Source organism: Hylobates moloch, unplaced genomic scaffold (assembly GCF_009828535.3).
Source record: "Hylobates moloch isolate HMO894 unplaced genomic scaffold, HMol_V3 SCAFFOLD_17, whole genome shotgun sequence".
In the NCBI taxonomy this organism is placed as follows: domain Eukaryota; kingdom Metazoa; phylum Chordata; class Mammalia; order Primates; family Hylobatidae; genus Hylobates; species Hylobates moloch.
Genome location: NW_026652292.1, coordinates 81,067,513 through 81,087,084, shown reverse-complemented (window position 1 = coordinate 81,087,084; position 19,572 = coordinate 81,067,513). Strand labels below are relative to the sequence as shown.

General features: G+C 44.5%; 1 protein-coding gene across 2 annotated transcripts in view; it reads left to right on the top strand.

Moving 5' to 3' along the window:
- HTT (huntingtin) overlaps positions 1 to 19,572 on the top strand; it is a 165,784-nt gene that overhangs the window by 92,362 nt on the left and 53,850 nt on the right. For both annotated transcript variants that reach the window (XM_032136037.2, XM_058430291.1), the window contains exons 30-40: positions 2,445 to 2,522; positions 3,033 to 3,256; positions 4,817 to 4,895; positions 5,040 to 5,201; positions 7,426 to 7,481; positions 8,395 to 8,543; positions 10,557 to 10,693; positions 12,407 to 12,523; positions 16,668 to 16,790; positions 17,721 to 17,956; positions 19,018 to 19,160. In XM_032136037.2, the coding sequence (XP_031991928.1) occupies positions 2,445 to 2,522; positions 3,033 to 3,256; positions 4,817 to 4,895; positions 5,040 to 5,201; positions 7,426 to 7,481; positions 8,395 to 8,543; positions 10,557 to 10,693; positions 12,407 to 12,523; positions 16,668 to 16,790; positions 17,721 to 17,956; positions 19,018 to 19,160 (1,504 nt within the window). The remainder of the gene's footprint in view (positions 1 to 2,444; positions 2,523 to 3,032; positions 3,257 to 4,816; positions 4,896 to 5,039; positions 5,202 to 7,425; positions 7,482 to 8,394; positions 8,544 to 10,556; positions 10,694 to 12,406; positions 12,524 to 16,667; positions 16,791 to 17,720; positions 17,957 to 19,017; positions 19,161 to 19,572) is intronic.

Genomic DNA, 19,572 nt, shown 5'->3' with positions numbered 1-19,572 from the left:
GCATGAGCCACCGTGTCTGGCCCCTGTTCAGTGTATGTCACTAATTGTGTTTTTATCTCTAGAAGTTTGATTTAGGTCTTTTAAAAATGTCTCCCTGTGTCTCTATTTAGCTTTGTGAACACAGTTGTAATAACTGTTTTAATGTCCTCCTCTGCTAGTTCTAAGATCTTCTAATAACTTCCCAGTTCTTGGTGTTTTTGATTGGTTGATTGATACTCCTCGTTTTGGATTGTGTTTTCCTGCCTCTTTGCATGGCTGCCAATTTTTGATTGGATGCCCAACATTGTGAATTTTACTTTGTTGGATGCTATATATTTTTGTGTTCCCATAGATCTTCTTGAGATTTGTTCTAAGGTTAGTTGAGTTACATGCAGATGGTTTACTCTTTTGGGTCTTGCTTTATAATTTGTCAGATGGGTTGGAGCAGTGCTTAGTCTAGGACTAATTTTTTTTTGGACTAATTATTCCTCTTTAGGAATAATTAGGTAGAGTGCTTAGGAGGCAAGACCATCCTGAATACTCTACCTAATGAACCAGAAAGTTCGGGTTTTCCAGTGTGCCTGCTAAGAACAGTGACTTTCTAGCCCTGTGTGAGTGCTGAGCACTGCTTCTTCTAATCCTTTCCAATGCTTCTCTCCCTGGCCTCAGGGAGTTTTCTCACACACACAGCTCTGCTGAGTACTCGAGGGGGATGTTCCCCAGATCTCCGGAGCTCTGTCTGTCTTGTTTTCTCTTCTCTGGTGCTCTGTCTTATGAACTGTGGCTGTCTTGGTCTCCTTAGATTCTCAGCACCTCTTCAATTCAGAGGGTTGCCTGTCCCTGCTCCTTGTGCCACAGCCTAGGAACTCTCTCAAAGCAGTGAGTTGGGACAGCCATAGGGCTGACTTAGTCTCTTGTCTCCCAGGGATCACTGTCCTTCATTGCTAATGTCCAGTGTCTTGAGGACTCTGGGTTTTGTCTGTTTTGTTTTTTGGTTTGCTTTGGTTGTTTCAGGCAGGAGGGTAAACCCAGTCCCTCACCCTCATTGTGCTCAGTAGTGGAAGTCTCGCTCTATTATATTGGATATTAGTATTTGTAGCAGAGCCCTGGTTCCCTGGTACTTGGGGAACTCTCGAAAGGTCAGAAACAGCATGCTTTCTCACCTTTTCCAGGGCTTCAGTTTCTGGTGCACATCAAGCATTCCATACACATTTGTTAAAGTCCTTTGTTAGACAAATAGTGATTCACAGGCTCTATTTGTAATTTTTTCAGTTAACATGTATTGGGTATCTGCTGGGAGCTAGTAAAAACAAAAAGTGACGTGTGACAAATTCAATTCCGACAAGAACAACCTTAAACATTTAGAATATAATTTGAGCACATCAGAATTTTAAAAATGTGTGGCCCTTGAGTATTTGAAACCAACAAGAATCTATTGCTTATTAGTAGAGGATATTTTGTTAAACAAGTGGAGAGAGAGGCATTTTCAGTCTAATTGGTATTGGCTTTTAGCAGCTGATGGAAACTGGTTTATGATTAGCCAGGCAGTGGTGAAACAGGCTGTGCATTCTGAATGCCTAGATTGGTGGCGCTCTTCGAGTTAGCATCTTCTTCTTTCTTGATTCTTTTTTTTTTGAGATGGACTTTCGCTCTTGTTGCCCAGGTAACAGCTCCAGTGCAATGGCGCCATCTCGGCTCACTGTAACCTCCGCCTCCCTGGTTCAAGCGATTCTCCTGCCTCAGCCTCCCAAGTAGCTGGGATTACAGGTGTGCGCCACCACGCCTGGCTAATTTTGTGTTTTTAGTAGAGATGGGGTTTCACTATATTGGTCAGGCTGGTCTCGAACTCCTGACCTCAAGTGATGCACCTGCCTCGGCCTCCCAAAATGCTGGGATTACAGGCGTGAGCCACTGCTCCCAGCCTATTCTTGATTCTTGAAAAGGACATTGGGTGCTGTACATCTCGTTATAGATGTTGATAAAAATGCTTGTGAGAATAGTAACATTAAGGTAGTTATTTGGTCATTTTTGCAGATCACTGTAAGACAATTCTAGGACTAATTTGTGGTAAATCACACATTGCTGTATCATAGTTGTGTTCACTGAACATATTCAGGGGCTCTACAGATGGGGGCTCTTAGCTGCTTTGCACACTTCTGAATTCCTGCCCTGAGAACAGGACTGGATACCTAAGAGACAATAGGTACTTGATAACAGTTTATTGAATTAATGAGTGAATGAACAGATACATAGATGCATGAAAGAATGGTTGTAATGTATATAACTTGGATTTCAAGACTTTTTACTGACTGTTCAAAATAAGAAATTGAAAACTTTCCTCTGATTTTCCTCTACTGTTTACATGATTTAAATGGAAGTTATCTTGTACCTTTGATTTCTGTCTAGGATTCGTACAATAATGGGTCATCTCTGAGTCACTTAATGTCTCACTGTTCTTTCCACAGTGTGTTGAAGAGATCCTAGGATACCTGAAATCCTGCTTTAGTCGAGAACCAATGATGGCAACTGTTTGTGTTCAACAAGTAAGAGCTTCATTCTTTTCCTGTTCTGTTAAGACTTTCGGGTATGACAACAAAACGCTGCTACTCCTTAAGAAGCAGGTGCTGGTGGTGTAATCAGCTGGGAGGATTGTGGGGTCCAGCATAGCACTTTTCGGCTCACTCCATGATTGAGCCAAGAGGCCATCCTTCCCTTCACTCCCCAGGAGGACGAGGTCTGTCACTGTGGAGGGCAAAGGACATCAGAAGCTCCCCTGCAACCTCGCTAGTTAACTTCCAGTCCCTGGGGGTTTTTGTTTAGAATGCTCAGTCTCGTTTAGAATGGTAAGGAAACCCAACACTCCTATTTAAGGTACAAACAGCACTTCATACAATATCTCACGAGGTGTCAATAGTGATTCACAGGAAGAATTTCACGTTGTGAATCTTTGCTAACATATCCAGTTATTTACAGATGAATTTGATATTTGTGTGGGAGATTCTTAAAAGTGTTCTTCACACCACATTGTTGATGCCTCATTTTTTTCACTGTAGTTGTTGAAGACTCTCTTTGGGACAAACTTGGCCTCCCAGTTTGACGGCTTATCTTCCAACCCCAGCAAGTCACAAGGCCGAGCACAGCGCCTTGGCTCCTCCAGTGTGAGGCCAGGCCTGTACCACTACTGCTTCATGGCCCCGTACACCCACTTCACCCAGGCCCTCGCTGACGCCAGCCTGAGGAACATGGTGCAGGCGGAGCAGGAGCACGACACCTCGGGGTAACAGTTGTGGCAAGAATGCTGTCGTTGGTGGAAGCACGAAAGAGCAAGCAGGAAATACTTTGTAAAAGAATAAAAACGAAAAATGTTAGCGAACATCTTCTAATAGTCTGCTGTATTCAAATAACTCTAGGAAATATGGTTGATGCAAAGATGATTTAAGGCATAGCCCAGCCTTCCAAAAAGTGTGTGGCCAGTGAGTGAGATGGGCTTGGGACTTACACATCTCAGAGGTGGGGGTAGAGGAGGAACACTGAGTGGGCTGAGAAGCAGCCAGCTCTCATTGCCAAAGTGTGTCAGCAAACCAGAATGCAGTTCATAGTGTCCCCACCCATTCAAAGCACAGGACCTGTAGAGTGGTGTGGCATGTGTTGGTGGCACTTTTCAGGCCTGTAACAAGGATGAAAGAACAGCTTCATTGCGGCACAGTAGTGCTGGTGTTTAGAGGTGTGTGAAGGTCGTAGAAGCATCTTGGATATATTACCTTGTGTTTTGTCAACTTTATGACTAGAAGTCTCTTTTCACTTAAAAAATTTTTTTTTTTTTTGAGATGGAGTCTTGCTCTGTCACCCAGGCTGGAGTGCAGTGGTGTAATCTCAGCTCACTGCAAACTCTGCCTCCTGGGTTCACGCCATTCTCCTGCCTCAGCCTCCCGAGTAGCTGGGACTACAGGCGCCCGCCATCATGCCTGGCTAATTTTTTTTGTCTTTTTAGTAGAGACGGGGTTTCACCATGTTAGCCAGGATGGTCTCGATCTCCTGACCTCGTGATCTGCCTGTCTTGGCCTCCCAAAATGCTGGGATTACAGGCGTGAGCCACCATGCCTGGCCTCTTTTCACTTAAATTTATGTTTGTGTTTTTAATGCCTGGAATACAGGACTTCTTAAATTGCCATAAGTATGAACAGGTATTTGAGTTGCTAATCTGTATGGTAGCAATAATAGAATCCGTTGTTTTTCCTTTTATAAATTTAGCAATTAAATAGCTACAATTAAAACACTAGAGTCAGGAGTCAAGGAAAATACCCATGTTCCAGGCTGTATGTTAGTGACGTACTTACTATATATTGGAGTTTCAGGAGTAAGTCTGTTTCAGTGCTTTCTGTAACCATTTGGGGTATTAATAAGCATGTGTGCATGTTTGGGTTAATTTCATATATGTTTCTTAGAAAGGGTATCATTGATGTAAATATTTTAAAGGCTTGTCCTCCCAAAAAACGTGATTTCTTCTAAATTACTGATCTTTTAAATGACTTCACCTTTCTCTCAAATCTCACTTAAGACTAGGCTGAGTAGTCAGTTTCCTGTAGCAGAAAAAAGCTCAGACTTGAGTAGCCTTCTACGGGTGACGAGACTTGATGGCTGTCAGGCAGCTGTAAACTCTAAATAGAGTGTCATTATCTCAAGAGGGTGATGCTGCCACACTGAGTGGCCTTTCAAGTTGTTTCTCAGTCTGACACGTTCTGATCGTGTGAATGTGAAATTGGTTTGAACAGGAGTATATCTGAGTGCAGAGGAGATTATTCTCATTCTCTGCTTCCCTTTTATTCCCATTTGGCAGATGGTTTGATGTCCTCCAGAAAGTGTCTACCCAGTTGAAGACAAACCTCACGAGTGTCACAAAGAACCGTGCAGATAAGGTAAATGGTGCCGTTTGTGGCATGTGAACTCACGTGTGTCTGTGCTAGAGATGAAACTGGAGCTGAGACTTTCCAGGTATTTTGCTTGAAGCTTTTAGTTGAAGGCTCACTTATGGATTCTTTCTTTTTTTTTTTTTTTTATAGAATGCTATTCATAATCACATTCGTTTGTTTGAACCTCTTGTTATAAAAGCTTTAAAACAGTACACGACAACAACATCTGTGCAGTTACAGAAGCAGGTTTTAGATTTGCTGGCGCAGCTGGTTCAGTTACGGGTTAATTACTGTCTTCTGGATTCAGATCAGGTTTGTCACTTTTATCTTTCATCCATCATACCTGTTCCTAATTTAGTACAAATTACCCTAAAAGACACTGAAATCTACTTTAAAGAAATGTGGTCTGCATTTTTCCCTCATCAGTTGCTGCTGCTTATCTTTTTCATGCACCTAGCTGGTGCACAAGGCCCAGGGCATAGCCAGCCTCAGCAAGTTGACATCCTTGCCCCAGCTCCCTGGACTCAAGGCTGACCTGGGGTTGGCTGTTAGGGATTTCCAAAGGTTTGTCCCATCCACTTGCCTCCCCTCCAAAATAAGTTTGAATTTAAATTGTGAGATATAATTAAGATTTATTGTTTGGGGAACATTTTTGCAAAATCTAGAGAGTTAGTTTAAACGGATTATCAATTATTACCATAATTGGCCATCTGCAGTTTCAAGCTATCTAACAGGTTAGCTTACCTCTTTAAAAAGGAATGGAATTTAGCAGGACAGTAACTGAGACCCGTGCTCCTGAAGTCCATGTGGGAGCTGTGCGGCTCTGCACAAGCATGTGCACTCTTCCCCTCTTGGCTGCATTGCCTTCCTCCTGTAGTTGCTGCAGGCACCAGATTCTGGCTAGTCCTGTCCCTTCATGATGCACATTTTCCTCAAGATTTGTCCCAGTTAAATCACTGCAGATGAAACTGCCTTTTCATCGTCAAAATTTAACTGTCATTTTTGAGCCATGATCTTGGGCTACTTTCTTATGTGGGGTAGGAATATTTTTGAGTTAGAAATATTACACTTCTCTATTTCCTTCTAGACGTAAATCTGTTAATCCTGTTAGCACTGTTACTCACCTGAAAGGGTCTGTTTCCCTAGGAGAACTGAGGGCATTCGGTCAACACTGATTTCCCACAGTGGGTATTGGGGTGGTATCTGCTTGTTTTTTTTTGTTTGTTTGTTCGTTTGTTTTTTATTTTTTTGAGATGGAGTCTCGTTCTGTCACCCAGGCTGGAGTGCAGTGGCGTGATCTCGGCTCACTGCAAGCTCCGCCTCCTGGGTTCACGCCATTCTCGTGCGTCAGCCTCCTGAGTAGCTGGGACTACAGGCACCCACCACTACGCCTGGCTAATTTTTTGTATTTTTAGTAGAGATAGGGTTTCACCGTGTTAGCCAGGATGGTCTCGATCTCCTGACCTCGTGATCTGCCTGCCTCGGCCTCCCAAAATGCTGGGATTACAGGCGTGAGCCACCACACCTGGCCTGGGGTCTGCTTTTAATGAAAGAGGCGTCAAGGGGTGGGCTTTACCTTGGCCTGATGCTTGGATCCTTCTTTCACAAAACCTATCTGAAGAAAATCTGTCTAAATGGGCCATTGCTGTCCTCAGGAAATATGCATTGGGAACTTCTTTTCCTTTCCTTTGACACTAGGAGGCTGCCTGGGGAGAAGCCCTGGTCTATGGCTGTGGGCAGCAGGGGCTGAGAGGAGCAGGCTCTCGGGGGGCAGGGGTACCCCAAGGGAAGCCAGAGCCCTGATTTGTTCCATTCTAGTAAGAACAAAGACTGCTCTGGTTTCATGTTTGTTCTGATTGCCTTTCATCAACCGGTCCCCTTTCTCCCAGTTCTTAAGATTCAATACAGTGACAGTTTTATGAACAAGAATGGAACACTAGAACAGACAAACCATTGAACTCTATGCTGATAATGATTTATTGAGCACCTGCTGTATGTTTGCATTCTGCCCAGAGGCTCTGAGAAAGCCAGGCCATATGCTCCATGCTTTATCCATGGAAGCTCCCCTTCAGGTTGGGGAAAGTTGACAGCTGCAGGGAATACAGTGTGACACAAAACTGGCTCCCGTGCAGCCCTTACGTGTTGCTTCTCAGATGGTGGGGGGACAAAGGTCGACTCCTTTGGATATCTTATTACTAAACCAGTTTCAGGGAATCTGTGCCACCCTGTCTGCCATTAACGGGAACAGATGAGTCCCCAAGGTGTACTTTTGGGTATTGTCTGATGTCTCTTGGAATTTATTATTTGTTTTTCCAATGAGATTTCACCTCAGGGTGTAGTAAAGTTGTTGAGGGGATTCCTGGATGTGTTCTGCAATTATCTAGGCTGATTTCAGAATAGAGTTATGCTTATAGTCAAATTTATCAGCTGTCAAGAAATTTATTTAAAATTTATGCAGATAAGCAGGAGGAAAAGAAGCCTGGTTTTTACATTTTAATCCTATTATTGATGTGAAATTTTATTTTCCTTCCTGTAGGTGTTTATTGGCTTTGTATTGAAACAATTTGAATATATTGAAGTGGGCCAGTTCAGGTAATAGCATTTTATTATTTTAGATGTTTTTTCTCCTTCTTGTGTACTTACATGTAATTTAGGTTATTAAGATGAATGTTTAAACTACTGTTAGGCATTTTTGCTGTTTTCTTTAAATGGAAATCTGATTAACCTACTGTGCATTTTTGCTTCTCTTAAAAATTAATGTATATCTCAAGACTTGTTTGGAAGTAGTTATGTATCTGAAAATTCCATATGTTGTCAGTTTTCATGGCACATTTCAAAGCATTTAATTGCGTTGACAGATGGCGGAGTGAAATCTTGTGGTGGAGCACTAGTTTTTAAATCTTCTTCGAGAAAGCAGTTTTTATATAAGGTTGTCTTCAGTAATTATTATGCACTTGTATTCTCTGCAGCTTTTTCTTGCTAGATGTTGAGGTTTTAATACTTCTTGCTGGTCCATTACAGGTTTATAATTATTGAAAGTTAAAATTCTTTTAATACCTGAAATGCTTAATAAATACTGTAATTAGGAAAATTTAGTGCAGAAGGAAAGTGTTTCCAGATTCCCTGGGGTCTGGAAACGTAGTGTTTATTCTAATTACGTGACACCTGCACTGTGTTTTGGGGCAAGTTACTTTTTCTCTTTTGAGTTTTAATTTCTTCAAGAGCAAAGAGGCAGAGGAGAGCTAGGAAGATCGTAGCTGCTGTGCCCCTGTGCCGTCAGGTGCCTTCTACCTGCTCCCTCCGAAGCTTTACACGTGTCCCGGCTCTGCACGAGGGCACAGATGGGATGCACTGTGGCAGGGATGGGGTTAGAGTAGATCACTGACACCTGTTAGCTTAATGTGCGCTTGCTGTCAAGGTTGAATCATGAATTATTTTATGTTGCTTATATTGATAAGTATCTTAATTTTAAAAGAAAGGCCTAAACGGATGTTTTTGTTTCTAGGGAATCAGAAGCAATCATTCCAAACATCTTTTTCTTCTTGGTATTACTATCTTATGAACGCTATCATTCAAAACAGATCATTGGAATTCCTAAAATCATTCAGCTCTGTGATGGCATCATGGCCAGTGGAAGGAAGGCTGTGACACACGGTAACGGGACACACCTTTCACTTCATCTTCGGTGTCATGATGTGCTTGCCAGTGTTCGTTTTCATACACCCACTTGGAACTTTGTCAGTGGCGGCCGTGTGCTTCTCAGGCTCTGCATGCATGTCTGTGCATCTGTGTATGTGAATGTACTGGTTAGAGACGTTTCAAAAGAGAAGAGAGCATATTCTTTACTCTCAGCAATTTGTAATCTTCTCAGGGAAAAAAAATTCAAGAAACAGTAAGATAGCCTAAGGTACAGATAGATTCTGAATATAAAGTTCCTGTTCATTCAGAAGAAACACTAAAAGTTCTTCACTTGATCTTAGCCAAAGGCCAAGAAGTGATGAAACACTAAAAATTCTTAAATCGAACTTGCCGTGAATTAAATTTTGATCTCTCATCCAGTGGTATTAGAGATATAGTTTTGACTTGGGTTCAGGGCTTTCTGTTTTGCCTGATGATTTTGCTGGAGCTTAAATAAGAACCCCAGGAGATGGCCAGCTGTGCAAGCCTCCAGCCTGAGGAAGGAGCTAGTGTGGTTTTATGAATGAGTTGCAAATCTTTCTTTGAGCTTTTTGAACTGGTCTTCCAGCATTGCCCTATTTACCCCTCCCTGACTCCTTTGCTGGAATCTGTAGGCTTTTGAACTTTGACAGGGACACATCCTAAGACCCTTGCAAACCCACAGATGTGAGAATGGCACTATTACTTAGTCTTTTCGACTCAGCGTGTGTGCAGAAGAGCGTCAGCCATGCTGTGTTGTGAGGCAGGGCCTTGGCTGACCTCTCAGTCTTTACATAGCTAAGCCAGTTAGTCTTTGCCATGGCCTCACCAGGGCTTCAGATTCACACAGCCAAAGTATAGATTATTAAAGGCATAGGTGTTTGGTTTCCCAGACTTGGAGGGTCTTTGGACAGAAAATCAGTAGGCAGCCAAACCCAGTACTTTGCGCTGGGAAGCTTGGTCATCTGTGAGAGGGTCAGAGAGTATACCCATGCGTGCATGCCACTGAAGGGTCAGTGAGTATTCCTGTGTGTGCATGTCTCAGGGCCAGAGAGAGTGTGTGTGTCACTGAGAGGTCAGAGTGTTTGTGTGTGTGTGTCAAAGAGGGTTGCAGTGTGCCCTTCACTGAGGGGTCAGAGGGTGCCTCGTGTGTGTGTGTGTGTGTGTGTGTGCGTGTGCATGTCACTGAGGGGTCAGAGTGTGCCTCTGTGTGTATGTGTGCTCATGTGTGTGCATATGTGTCACTGAGGGGTCAGTGTTCCTATGCGCTCATGACATTGAGGGTCAGAGTGTGCCTCTGTGTGTGTGTGCTCATGTGTGTGCATACGTGTCACTGAGGGGTCAGAGTGTGCCTCTGTGTGTGCTCATGTGTGAGCGTATGTGTCACTAAGGGGTCAGTGTTCCTGTGTGTGCATGATATTGAGGGTCAGAGTGTTCCTGTGTGCCAATGAAAGACATTTCTTATTTTTTTTATATGTGGTCATAGTAGACCAATTAATTTATTTTGACTTCTGTTTCAGACCAAAATAAGACCTGGGGGAAAGTCCCTTATCTATCTAATGAGAGAGTGAGTTTACTTAAAAAAGCATAATAATCCAGTGGCTTTGACTAAATGTATTATGTGGAAGTTTTTTATTGTCTTTTCAGATGAATCAAGTAGATTATTCTTGAGACCAGGACTGTTGCTGTTTTGGTTATTTGGAAAGTTTTATCATTTTCAATTGACTTTTGAATTTGAGTCACCTTTTTTCAGAAGTGGTGTTAAATTACAGGAGCCCTAGGTTTTTTTTTCTTTTTTTAGAAGCCATCACAAAATGATCAGTGTTCAGAGGAAGACTTTGACCTTCCACATGGTATAATGATTGATAACCTTAATTCATCTCTTACCATAAACCAAGTATGTGTAAGGGTTTTCTTTATTTCTTGAAAGCATTTTGTAGATGTTGAGAGAAGTTTTCCAAATGTAATTTTCATGAAATGCCTGATAAGGGTGCCCTTTTGTCCCCACAGCCATACCAGCTCTGCAGCCCATAGTCCACGACCTCTTTGTATTAAGAGGAACAAATAAAGCTGATGCAGGAAAAGAGCTTGAAACCCAAAAAGAGGTGGTGGTGTCAATGTTACTGAGACTCATCCAGTACCATCAGGTAAGAGGAATGTGTGTTGGAACTGTTGTGGATACTTTATTGACCCGTGCAGATGGAAGGAAGTGCCATGTGGTAATGCTCACTGTTAACTGTGTTACTTTGAACCAGGTTTGAGCTTTCTGGGGCCTGGGGAGATGCCAGTGCAGGGGGATGGGGAGGGAGGTGGGGGTGGGGGTGGGGGTGGGGTGGGGGGGGGGGGGGGCAGTGGCAGGAGGTGGCGTTGGTGTGTATCTTTTTTTTTTTTTTTTTTTTTTTTTTGAGATGAAGTCTCTCTCGGTCGCCCAGGCTGGAGTGTGGTGGCACGATCTTGGCTCACTGCAAGCTCCACCTCCCGGGTTTAAGCAATTCTGCCTCCACCTGCCGAGTAGCTGGGATTACAGGCACGCACCACCATGCCCAACTAATTTTTTTTTGTATTTTTTTGTAGAGATGGGGTTTCACCATGATGATGGCCAGGCTGTTTCGAACTCCTGACCTCAAGTGATCCTCCTGCCTTGGCCTCCCAAAGTGCTAGGATTACAGGCATGAGCCACCGTGCCCGGCCTGGTGTTTATCTGTAAAGTGGGCACAGCCACAGGAGTTCACCTGACTCCTGGTCTGAGAGTCACGAGATCGTTCAAGATAGTGAGGCCCTCTTTTCCAAAACGAGGACCAAAAATCAGTTCACAGTGTTGGTCAAGATGGTAGAAACCTTAAAATGATAGAAATCTCAACTCTGAAATAAAAACTTTATTTGTATATTTATTTACCACTATTTTGACATAGGGCTAAGGTATTTTTCTTTGAGCTGATTTCTGGTTTTGTTTTCTTAAAGTGGCATAAGAATTCAAAGACATTTTGAGGAAGGCTGAGTGCAGAAATCTCTCTTTTTTAATGACTTCTCCTTTCTTTTAACTTGTACTGTTGTCTAGCCCTCACTTATTTTGTCAATTCTTTTTAGCTGTTTGTCTTTGAATCTTCATAAAGCCATAGCTTTTCTCATAAGAAGCAGCACTTTCTTTGTTCATATTTTAATTAACCCCTGTAGTATTTAATTAAATACTTAACACCTAATTAAATCACATAATTGCAATGCAAAAGTACATGTATCATAAAGAGGTCTGAAAATGAGCAACTGGCAAGGAGGTGGTGGCAGGCAGAGCTGCTTGGGTGGGTGGGTGTCCTGGAGAGGAGTTCATCAGCCACATGTTCAGTGAGCTCTGGATATCTCTGTTTAGAAATGATCACTAATAAACTTGTGCTCAACCATGTATACCTCTGGGAAGTAGGTGCTGTTCAGTAGATGGCCTCTGCAGAGAACACAGAATTGAAGTGAATGTCCACAAAGGCAATGACCCACCTGCAGAATAGTTTAGTCAAGGCTGTGTTTGAATTTTGCCAAAGATTAATATACATTTGATTTTCATGTTCTGCCTTTTCTCTGATTGTGAAATATTACAAATTCTATACAAAATAACAATGATGGCAAATCCTCTTGAGCAAAGTGTGCACCTTGTATGTGGCCCAGAGGAACTTGTGTTTTGTTCTGATTCCCCTACATTTCTCATGTCATAGAGTGGGGATTGCATTAGTGTCCCCCTATCCTCTCTGGGATCACATCTGTTTGGATCCTAGAGTCTTCCAGCTGAGCTGGGACAAGTGTAACAGACGGACACGTGGGGGTGGAAAGGCGCCTCTTGGCAGCAGACTTTCTAATTGTGCACACTCTTATAGGTGTTGGAGATGTTCATTCTTGTCCTGCAGCAGTGCCACAAGGAGAATGAAGACAAGTGGAAGCGACTGTCTCGACAGATAGCTGACATCATCCTCCCAATGTTAGCCAAACAGCAGGTTTGTCCCCGCAGCCTTGGCTCGTTGTTGCGTAGTGATGGTAGCTTAAGGTCCTTGTGAAAGGTGGGTGGCTGGAATCAGCTCTTCCTTCAGTCCTAACCTGTGCCTTGATAGCAGTTCTCTGTGCTAGTCGTGGGACAGCTGACTTCATTTCTTCTCACAATGCCATCTCAGGTTGGTATTGTCCACCTACTTTACAGGGGGGATCCCACGGCTCAGAGAGGTTATGGAGGTGATCAGGCAGCACACAGCTTTAGAGTGCTGGGGTGACGGCAGGCAAGGCTGACTCTAAAGCCCGAACCCTTACCTCCTACGCTGCCTCCTGCATTCTGGTCAACCCAGTGTTTTATTTGGTGGTTACATTTTTGTTTTTGTTACCTTACTACTTGTAATTTAGCAGTTTTCCTTTCCTTTCCCTTCCTTTCCTTTTTCCTTTCCTTTCTGACAAGGTCTCACTCTGTCACCCAGGCTAGAGTGCAGTCGTGTAATCTCACTGCAACCTCTGCCTCCCAGGTTCAACAAATTCTCCCACCTCAGCCTCCCGAGTAGCAAGGACCACAGGTGTGCACTGCTACGCCTGGCAAGTTTTTTGTATTTTTAGTAGAGATGAGGCCTTGCTGTGTTGCCCAGGCTGGTTTTAAACTCCTGGGCGCAAGTGATCCACCAACCTTGGCCTCCCAAAGTGCTGGCATTACAGGTGTGAGCCACCTCGCCTGGCCTATTCATCACTAATCAGAATTTCTATGATCTAATGACATGAATCATTGTTTCCACAACTGCAGTGGAAGAAAATGGCCTGGCAGTGCCAGTTTCAGAAGCAGCATGCCCCCAGTCAGGCACAGGCTGCTGTGCCCCCAGTGTAGCAGCATCTCTGTAGTTCACAGAGAAGGATGGTGGGGACCTCCTCAAGGCAGCTCCACCAGAAAATCTCATGAGCTGCCTGGCACAGCTTGAGGTTGCCTTTTAAGTGGACTCAGCAAATACATGTTTGTTCATCTTGATTATACACAAATAAACAACTACTCTGTATAGTACAAGTAGTCCGTGGTTTTTGGCATTTGATTTAAACTTAGAGGCATGTGATATTGATGGTTACTGCCTTCATGACTGCACCCCCATTCTGATTTCATAATGGAATGTTATCCTGAGACCAGTTAGACAGTGGTACAGGGATCTTGGCTTCTGGTGAGATTGACAGCAGTTTTAGTGTGGTCGGGGTCTCCCTGCTTACAGATGGTTCTAGAATGGTGCTCTGGAAGCTTTATTCCATTCTTTTCTGTGCATAATCTGAGTAGAGTGGAGATTGAAGGCCTGAATACATAGTAAATATCTGACTTAATTTCTGCCGCAATGGAAATTGTGTCATAAAACATTTATGAAACGCTTAGTGCAGCACCTGCCAAGTAGCTCAGCACAGGTGCCTGTTGCATTCAGAAGCAGTGCTAGATACTATCCTGTTACTGGCAGTACATACATCAGTGATCAAAGCAGATTAAAGAAAGACCCCCTGCCTTCTTGGAGTGAAGATTTTGTTGGGATGCGGGTGAGGGGACAGACAATAGAAAAACGAGTGAGTGAAGTCTATACCATGGCGGCTGATCAGGAACACTGTACAGAAGAATCCAGGAGGGAAGAGAGTTAGGTGGTGTCGGTGGTGGGAGTAGCATTGTTCAGTTGGTGATGAGAAAAAGCTTTGGTGATCTGGTGACATTTGAGTGAATTTGCAGAAAGGAAAGATACAAGCCTAGGAGATACCTGGGGAAGGAACATTCCAGGCAGAGCAAATAGCAGTGCAAAGGCCCTGGCGGGGGGCGGACATGCTGTTAGGGTACAAGCAATGGGGGTGGAGGAGTGGGGCAGCCATGGGGAGGGAAGGGAGTGAGGCCTGGTGGGGTTAGGCCAGCGTGGAGGAGCCTTGAGAGGGTTTGCCCTGATGTGGTGTAGGTTTTAGCAGGATCATTCTTACTCCTGAGTTGAGACTGGCCTTGAGGGGGAGGTGAGGGCAGAGCAGGGCCACCCGTGTGAGACCCGGCACTGGAGTGGAATGGCCTAAGTGGGCGTCCCTTGGCAGCGTGAAAGCAGAACCAGCAAGGTTTGCTGGTGGCTTAGATGTGGCATGTGAGAGAGAGCAGGGCTTCGGGGGTGATTTCAGGGTGAGGACAGAGTGGCTGTGGACAAGGTAGGGCAGACATTGGGGGCAGCAGGAGGTCAGAGCCTATCTGGATGTAGCAGTTGAGACCCCATAGCTGCCTAATGAGGCGAGACCAGCATCAGGTGTATGAGCCCAGAGTTGTCGAGAGACTGTGGGGCAGGGGGTCAGCATCTGAGATGTCCACTCACAGTGGACCCAGACTGGCTGGAGAGGAGGAGGAGCTTGAATACCGAGCCTGCTGAGTCCCAGCTCCAAGGTCAGGTAGGTGAGGGGAGCCGGTGCTGGGGCAGGGGGAGTAGGCAGGTGTGGGGTTCTTAAAGCCAAGATTTTTTTTAAGGCATTTTGTGCAGGAGGGCGACATCTGCTGTGAGCACCCTGGGAACTTGGCCCAGGTTTGGCAGCACCGAGGGCACTGATGAGTGCTTTTGGAGGAGCAAAGGGAGCCAAACCCTAATGGGAGTGTGTTTCTGAAAGGACAGGAGAGAGACTTGGAAAAAGGTTTTACTTGAAGAGGGAATGGAAAAATTGGGCGGTAGCCAGAGGAGGAGAGGAGTTGGCAAGGGGTTAAGTTGGCAGAAATGAAGGCCTGTTTACGCACTGAGGGCAGAAGCAACAGGGAGGATCAGTTCATGACACAGGAGACAGAAATCGCCGTCGTGGTGTTCACAGACACGGGTTAGCATTGGCTGCACGGATGACAGAGCACTGTGGGTTCTCCTAGAGTTGCTGGGGAGAAGGTAGAGTTGGTGGGCACAGGCGAGGGTCCAGGATGCAGGAATCCTAGAGCTCAGAAGGTCAGTTGTTCCCTTGTAAGATGTGGCCAGTGTTGTGAGCTTCACATCTGTGCCTTGAAAAACACCACATTTCTTTGCAGAGTTGTTTACTATGTGTACACACACTCAGTAGAAACAAAAATTGGAAACAGTCAGTGCCCACCATCAATAAGTAATGGTTGAACACACTGTGGTATAAGCTTAGACTATTTTAGCTTGGGCTATTTTGCATGATTAAAAATGTTCTGGCCAGGTGTGGTGGCTCATGCCTGTAATCCCAGCACTTTGGGAGGCCAAGGCAGGCAGATTGCTTGAGCTCAGGAGTTTGAGACCAGCCTGGGCAACATGGTGAAACCCTGTCTCTACTAGAAATAACAAAAACTAGCTGGGTGTGGTGGTATGCGCCTGTAGTCCTAGCTAACTCAGGAGGCTGAGGTGGGAGGATCACTTGAGCCCATTCGTGTGCCACTGCACTCCTGGGGCACAGAGTGAGACTGTTAGAAAGAGACAGAGAGAAAGCAGAGAGAGGGAGGGAGGGAGGAAGGAGGGAAGGAAATAAATGGAAGAAGTGGAAGGGAGGAAGGGGAGGGAGGAAGGAAGGAAGGAAGTTCAGCCAGTTGCCTTGGGAGTTCTCCATTGCACTGGGTTAAGTGAGAAAAGCAGAGACATTTATGATTTTTCAAAACAACTAAAACAAAATCTCTGTGTGTGAGGGGGCAAGGATATGGCTACAGGAACATGGGGGAGATTAAGAAAGGGATATATACCACTTAGCATTTGTTACAACTGTTGGGGGAGGGATGGAGTGCAGAAAAAGAAAAAACATAAAAAGTGTGCACACCATCCCATGTATGTGTATACAAAGGGACGCTTGGAAGACTGGTCCCCAAAATGTTGGTAATGATTGTGTCAGGGTGCTGCAGTGCTAGTTGATTTTTTTTCACACTTTTGTATATTTGAGTCTTTTACAGAAAGCATTTATTATTTATGTAATAAAAATCTAAATGACAAGATTTCTGTTATGGGAAAAATGTAGCTGATACAGTGTTGTTGTAAAAATGTTTGCTTGGTTAACCACTGAATTTAAAATGCTTTTAAATGAGAGAAGGTGACGATGAGATGATTATGATAATTTGCCCTTGAGTTACATAGCTGGCGTATAGGAAGCTGACTTGTCTTTTGGCTTACGTAGAAATGTTTGTGGTGTCTAATTCCACAGATGCACATTGACTCTCATGAAGCTCTTGGAGTGTTAAATACATTATTTGAGATTTTGGCCCCTTCCTCCCTCCGTCCGGTGGACATGCTTTTACGGAGTATGTTCGTCACTCCAAACACAATGGTGAGTCTCTCACCTGGCTCAGCAGATGAATCTGGAGGGCTTGTTCAAGCTCTGATTATTGGGACCACCCCCAGAATGTCTGAGTCAGTCAGTTTGGGTGGAGCTTCTTGAGAGTTTGCTTTTTTCTTTTTTTTTTTTTGGTCGTGGGGTGGTGCGGAACGGACGCTCTCTCTGTCGCCCAGGCTGGAGTGCAGTGGCGTGATCTCGGCTCACTGCAAGCTCTGCCTTCCAGGTTCACGCCATTCTCCTGCCTCAACCTCCCGAGTAGCTGGGACTACAGGCGCCCGCCACCACGCCCGGCTAATTTTTTTGTATTTTTAGTAGAGACGGGGTTTCACCATGTTAGCCAGGATGGTCTTGATCTCCTGACTTTGTGATCCGCCCATCTCGACCTCCCAAAGTGCTGGGATCACAGGCGTGAGCCGCCGCACCCGGCCTTTTTATTTTTTTTTGGAGATGGAGCCTTGCTCTGTCACCCAGGCTGGAGTACAGTGGCATGATCTCAGCTCACTGCAACTTCCGCCTCCCGGGTTCAAGCAATTTTCCTGCCTCAGCCTCCCGAGTAGCTGGAACTACCGGTGCATGCCACTGTGCCCAGCTAATTTTTTGTATTTTTAGTAGAGACGGGGTTTCACCGTGTTGGCCAGGATGGTCGCGATCTCCTGACCTTGTGATCCGCCCGCCTCGGCCTCCCAAAGTGCCGGGATTACAGGTGGCTCCTGCACCGAGCCAAGAGTTTGCATTTTTAACAAATTCCCAGGTGATACTAATGCCTGCTTTTCTGGGAGCACACTTTGGGACTCAGTGATAGAGAGATTTATTGGTAGGATAGTAAAATAGGAGTTATTTTCTTTCACAAAATTGGCAATTGGGGGAAATTTAATCTTCCTTTTTTCTTCAGCTATGACTTACGTATTTTGTTTATTTTAGGCATCCGTGAGCACTGTTCAGCTGTGGATATCGGGAATTCTGGCCATTTTGAGGGTTCTGATTTCCCAGTCAACTGAAGATATTGTTCTTTCTCGTATTCAGGAGCTCTCCTTCTCTCCGTATTTAATCTCCTGTCCAGTAATTAATAGGTTAAGAGATGGGGACAGTAATTCAGTGCTAGAAGAACACAGTGAAGGGAAACAAATGAAGAATTTGCCAGAAGAAACATTTTCAAGGTATGCTTTCTATCTTAGCCTATAACTAACCCATGCCTTTTGGGAAGTCACGTGATGTTTCGTGATCAGTAAGTCTGAAATAACACCTGGTCTCACTTCAGTTCTGAGTTGGTTAAAGAAGTCTGTATCAGTGTAATTTTCTAATCCGTCCTGTGTTATCTGTGGCTCTTGGTTCATACCTGTCTTGAGGTTTTGTCACGTTCTGTCTCTTGTCCTCAGTAGAGATGCTACAGCAGTGGCTCGCCTCAGGCAGGGCAGGGCAGTGGGGTGGCTGTCCTGGGGGCAGGCAGTAGGGGCGCACTGCCGTCAGGGAAGTTGAAACCCAAGAGAAGCCAGTAAAAGTGAGTCTTAGATTCTCACCATGTGCTGGCAGTTTTACACGCTGTCAGTAATACAAGACTTCTCCCTGCAAGGCAGCCTGCCTGCAATAAATACCCATAGTATTGAATCCTGTCTTCCCTCATAAATTGTTTGGAAGCTGCCCGAGGACAGTGATGAGGCACTCGTAAATGCTTGCTGCCTAGATGTGTCCCTCTCCACCTTTGCTGGATTCCGAGCATTCACTGAGTTAGAGCTGCTTCTGCAAATGTACTGCTTCTGCTAAGTGGCCGTGACTTCATGCAGCCTTCACTTGGTTTGTCATCAGTGGAGATGCCCTGTGTTGTCGATGGAGATAAGCCCGTAAGCCTGCTGGGCACTGTTTTGTTTGCAGGTTCAGCAGGCAGCCCGTGGCTTTCCCTCTGTTGCATTGAAGCAGCTGGCTAAAATTGATGATACATTAAATTCCTGTGACAGATGATCAGCTTGTATTTGTTAACAATGTAGTTTACAAAGCTTAAAAAAATACTACCTGCCATTTCATCCTCAGTGAGGAAGGTGATACACAGAGAGACGAAGTGACTGTATCCAAGGCGATGGTGTTATGCATTTCACTTTAACGGTTTAATGTACTTTACCTATATTTTTACTTTATATTTACCATATATATTTTCATATATACTTGGCATAAGTGCTTTATAGTAGTCACCTAATTCACTGTCATCTTTTTTGTTTCTTGGAAGGTTTCTATTACAACTGGTTGGTATTCTTTTAGAAGACATTGTTACAAAACAGCTGAAGGTGGAAATGAGTGAGCAGCAACATACTTTCTATTGCCAAGAACTAGGCACGTTGCTAATGTGTCTGATCCACATCTTCAAGTCTGGTAGGTGAATCACATTAGTCCTCCTGGAGTATCTCGTTCCCCATTCTTCACTATACACCCAGAGTGTAGGAGCTGTGCTGCCCGGTAGAAATTCTGCCTTGCCCAGTGTGCTAGTTGAAAATGTTTGTTGCTGTAAGAGTAAACCTGATACCATGTGACCCAGCCGTTCCACTCTTGGGTATATACCCAAAAGAATGGAAAGCAGGGTGGTGAAAAGATATTTGCATGCCAGCGTTCATAGCAGCATTACTCACAATAGCTAAAATGTGGAAGCAACTGAAGTGACCATCGATGGATGAATGAATAAGCAAACTCTGGTGTATACTTACAGTGGAATATTATTCAGCCTTAAAAAAAAGGACATTCTGACACATGCTACAACATGGATGACCCTTAAGGACATTATGGTAAA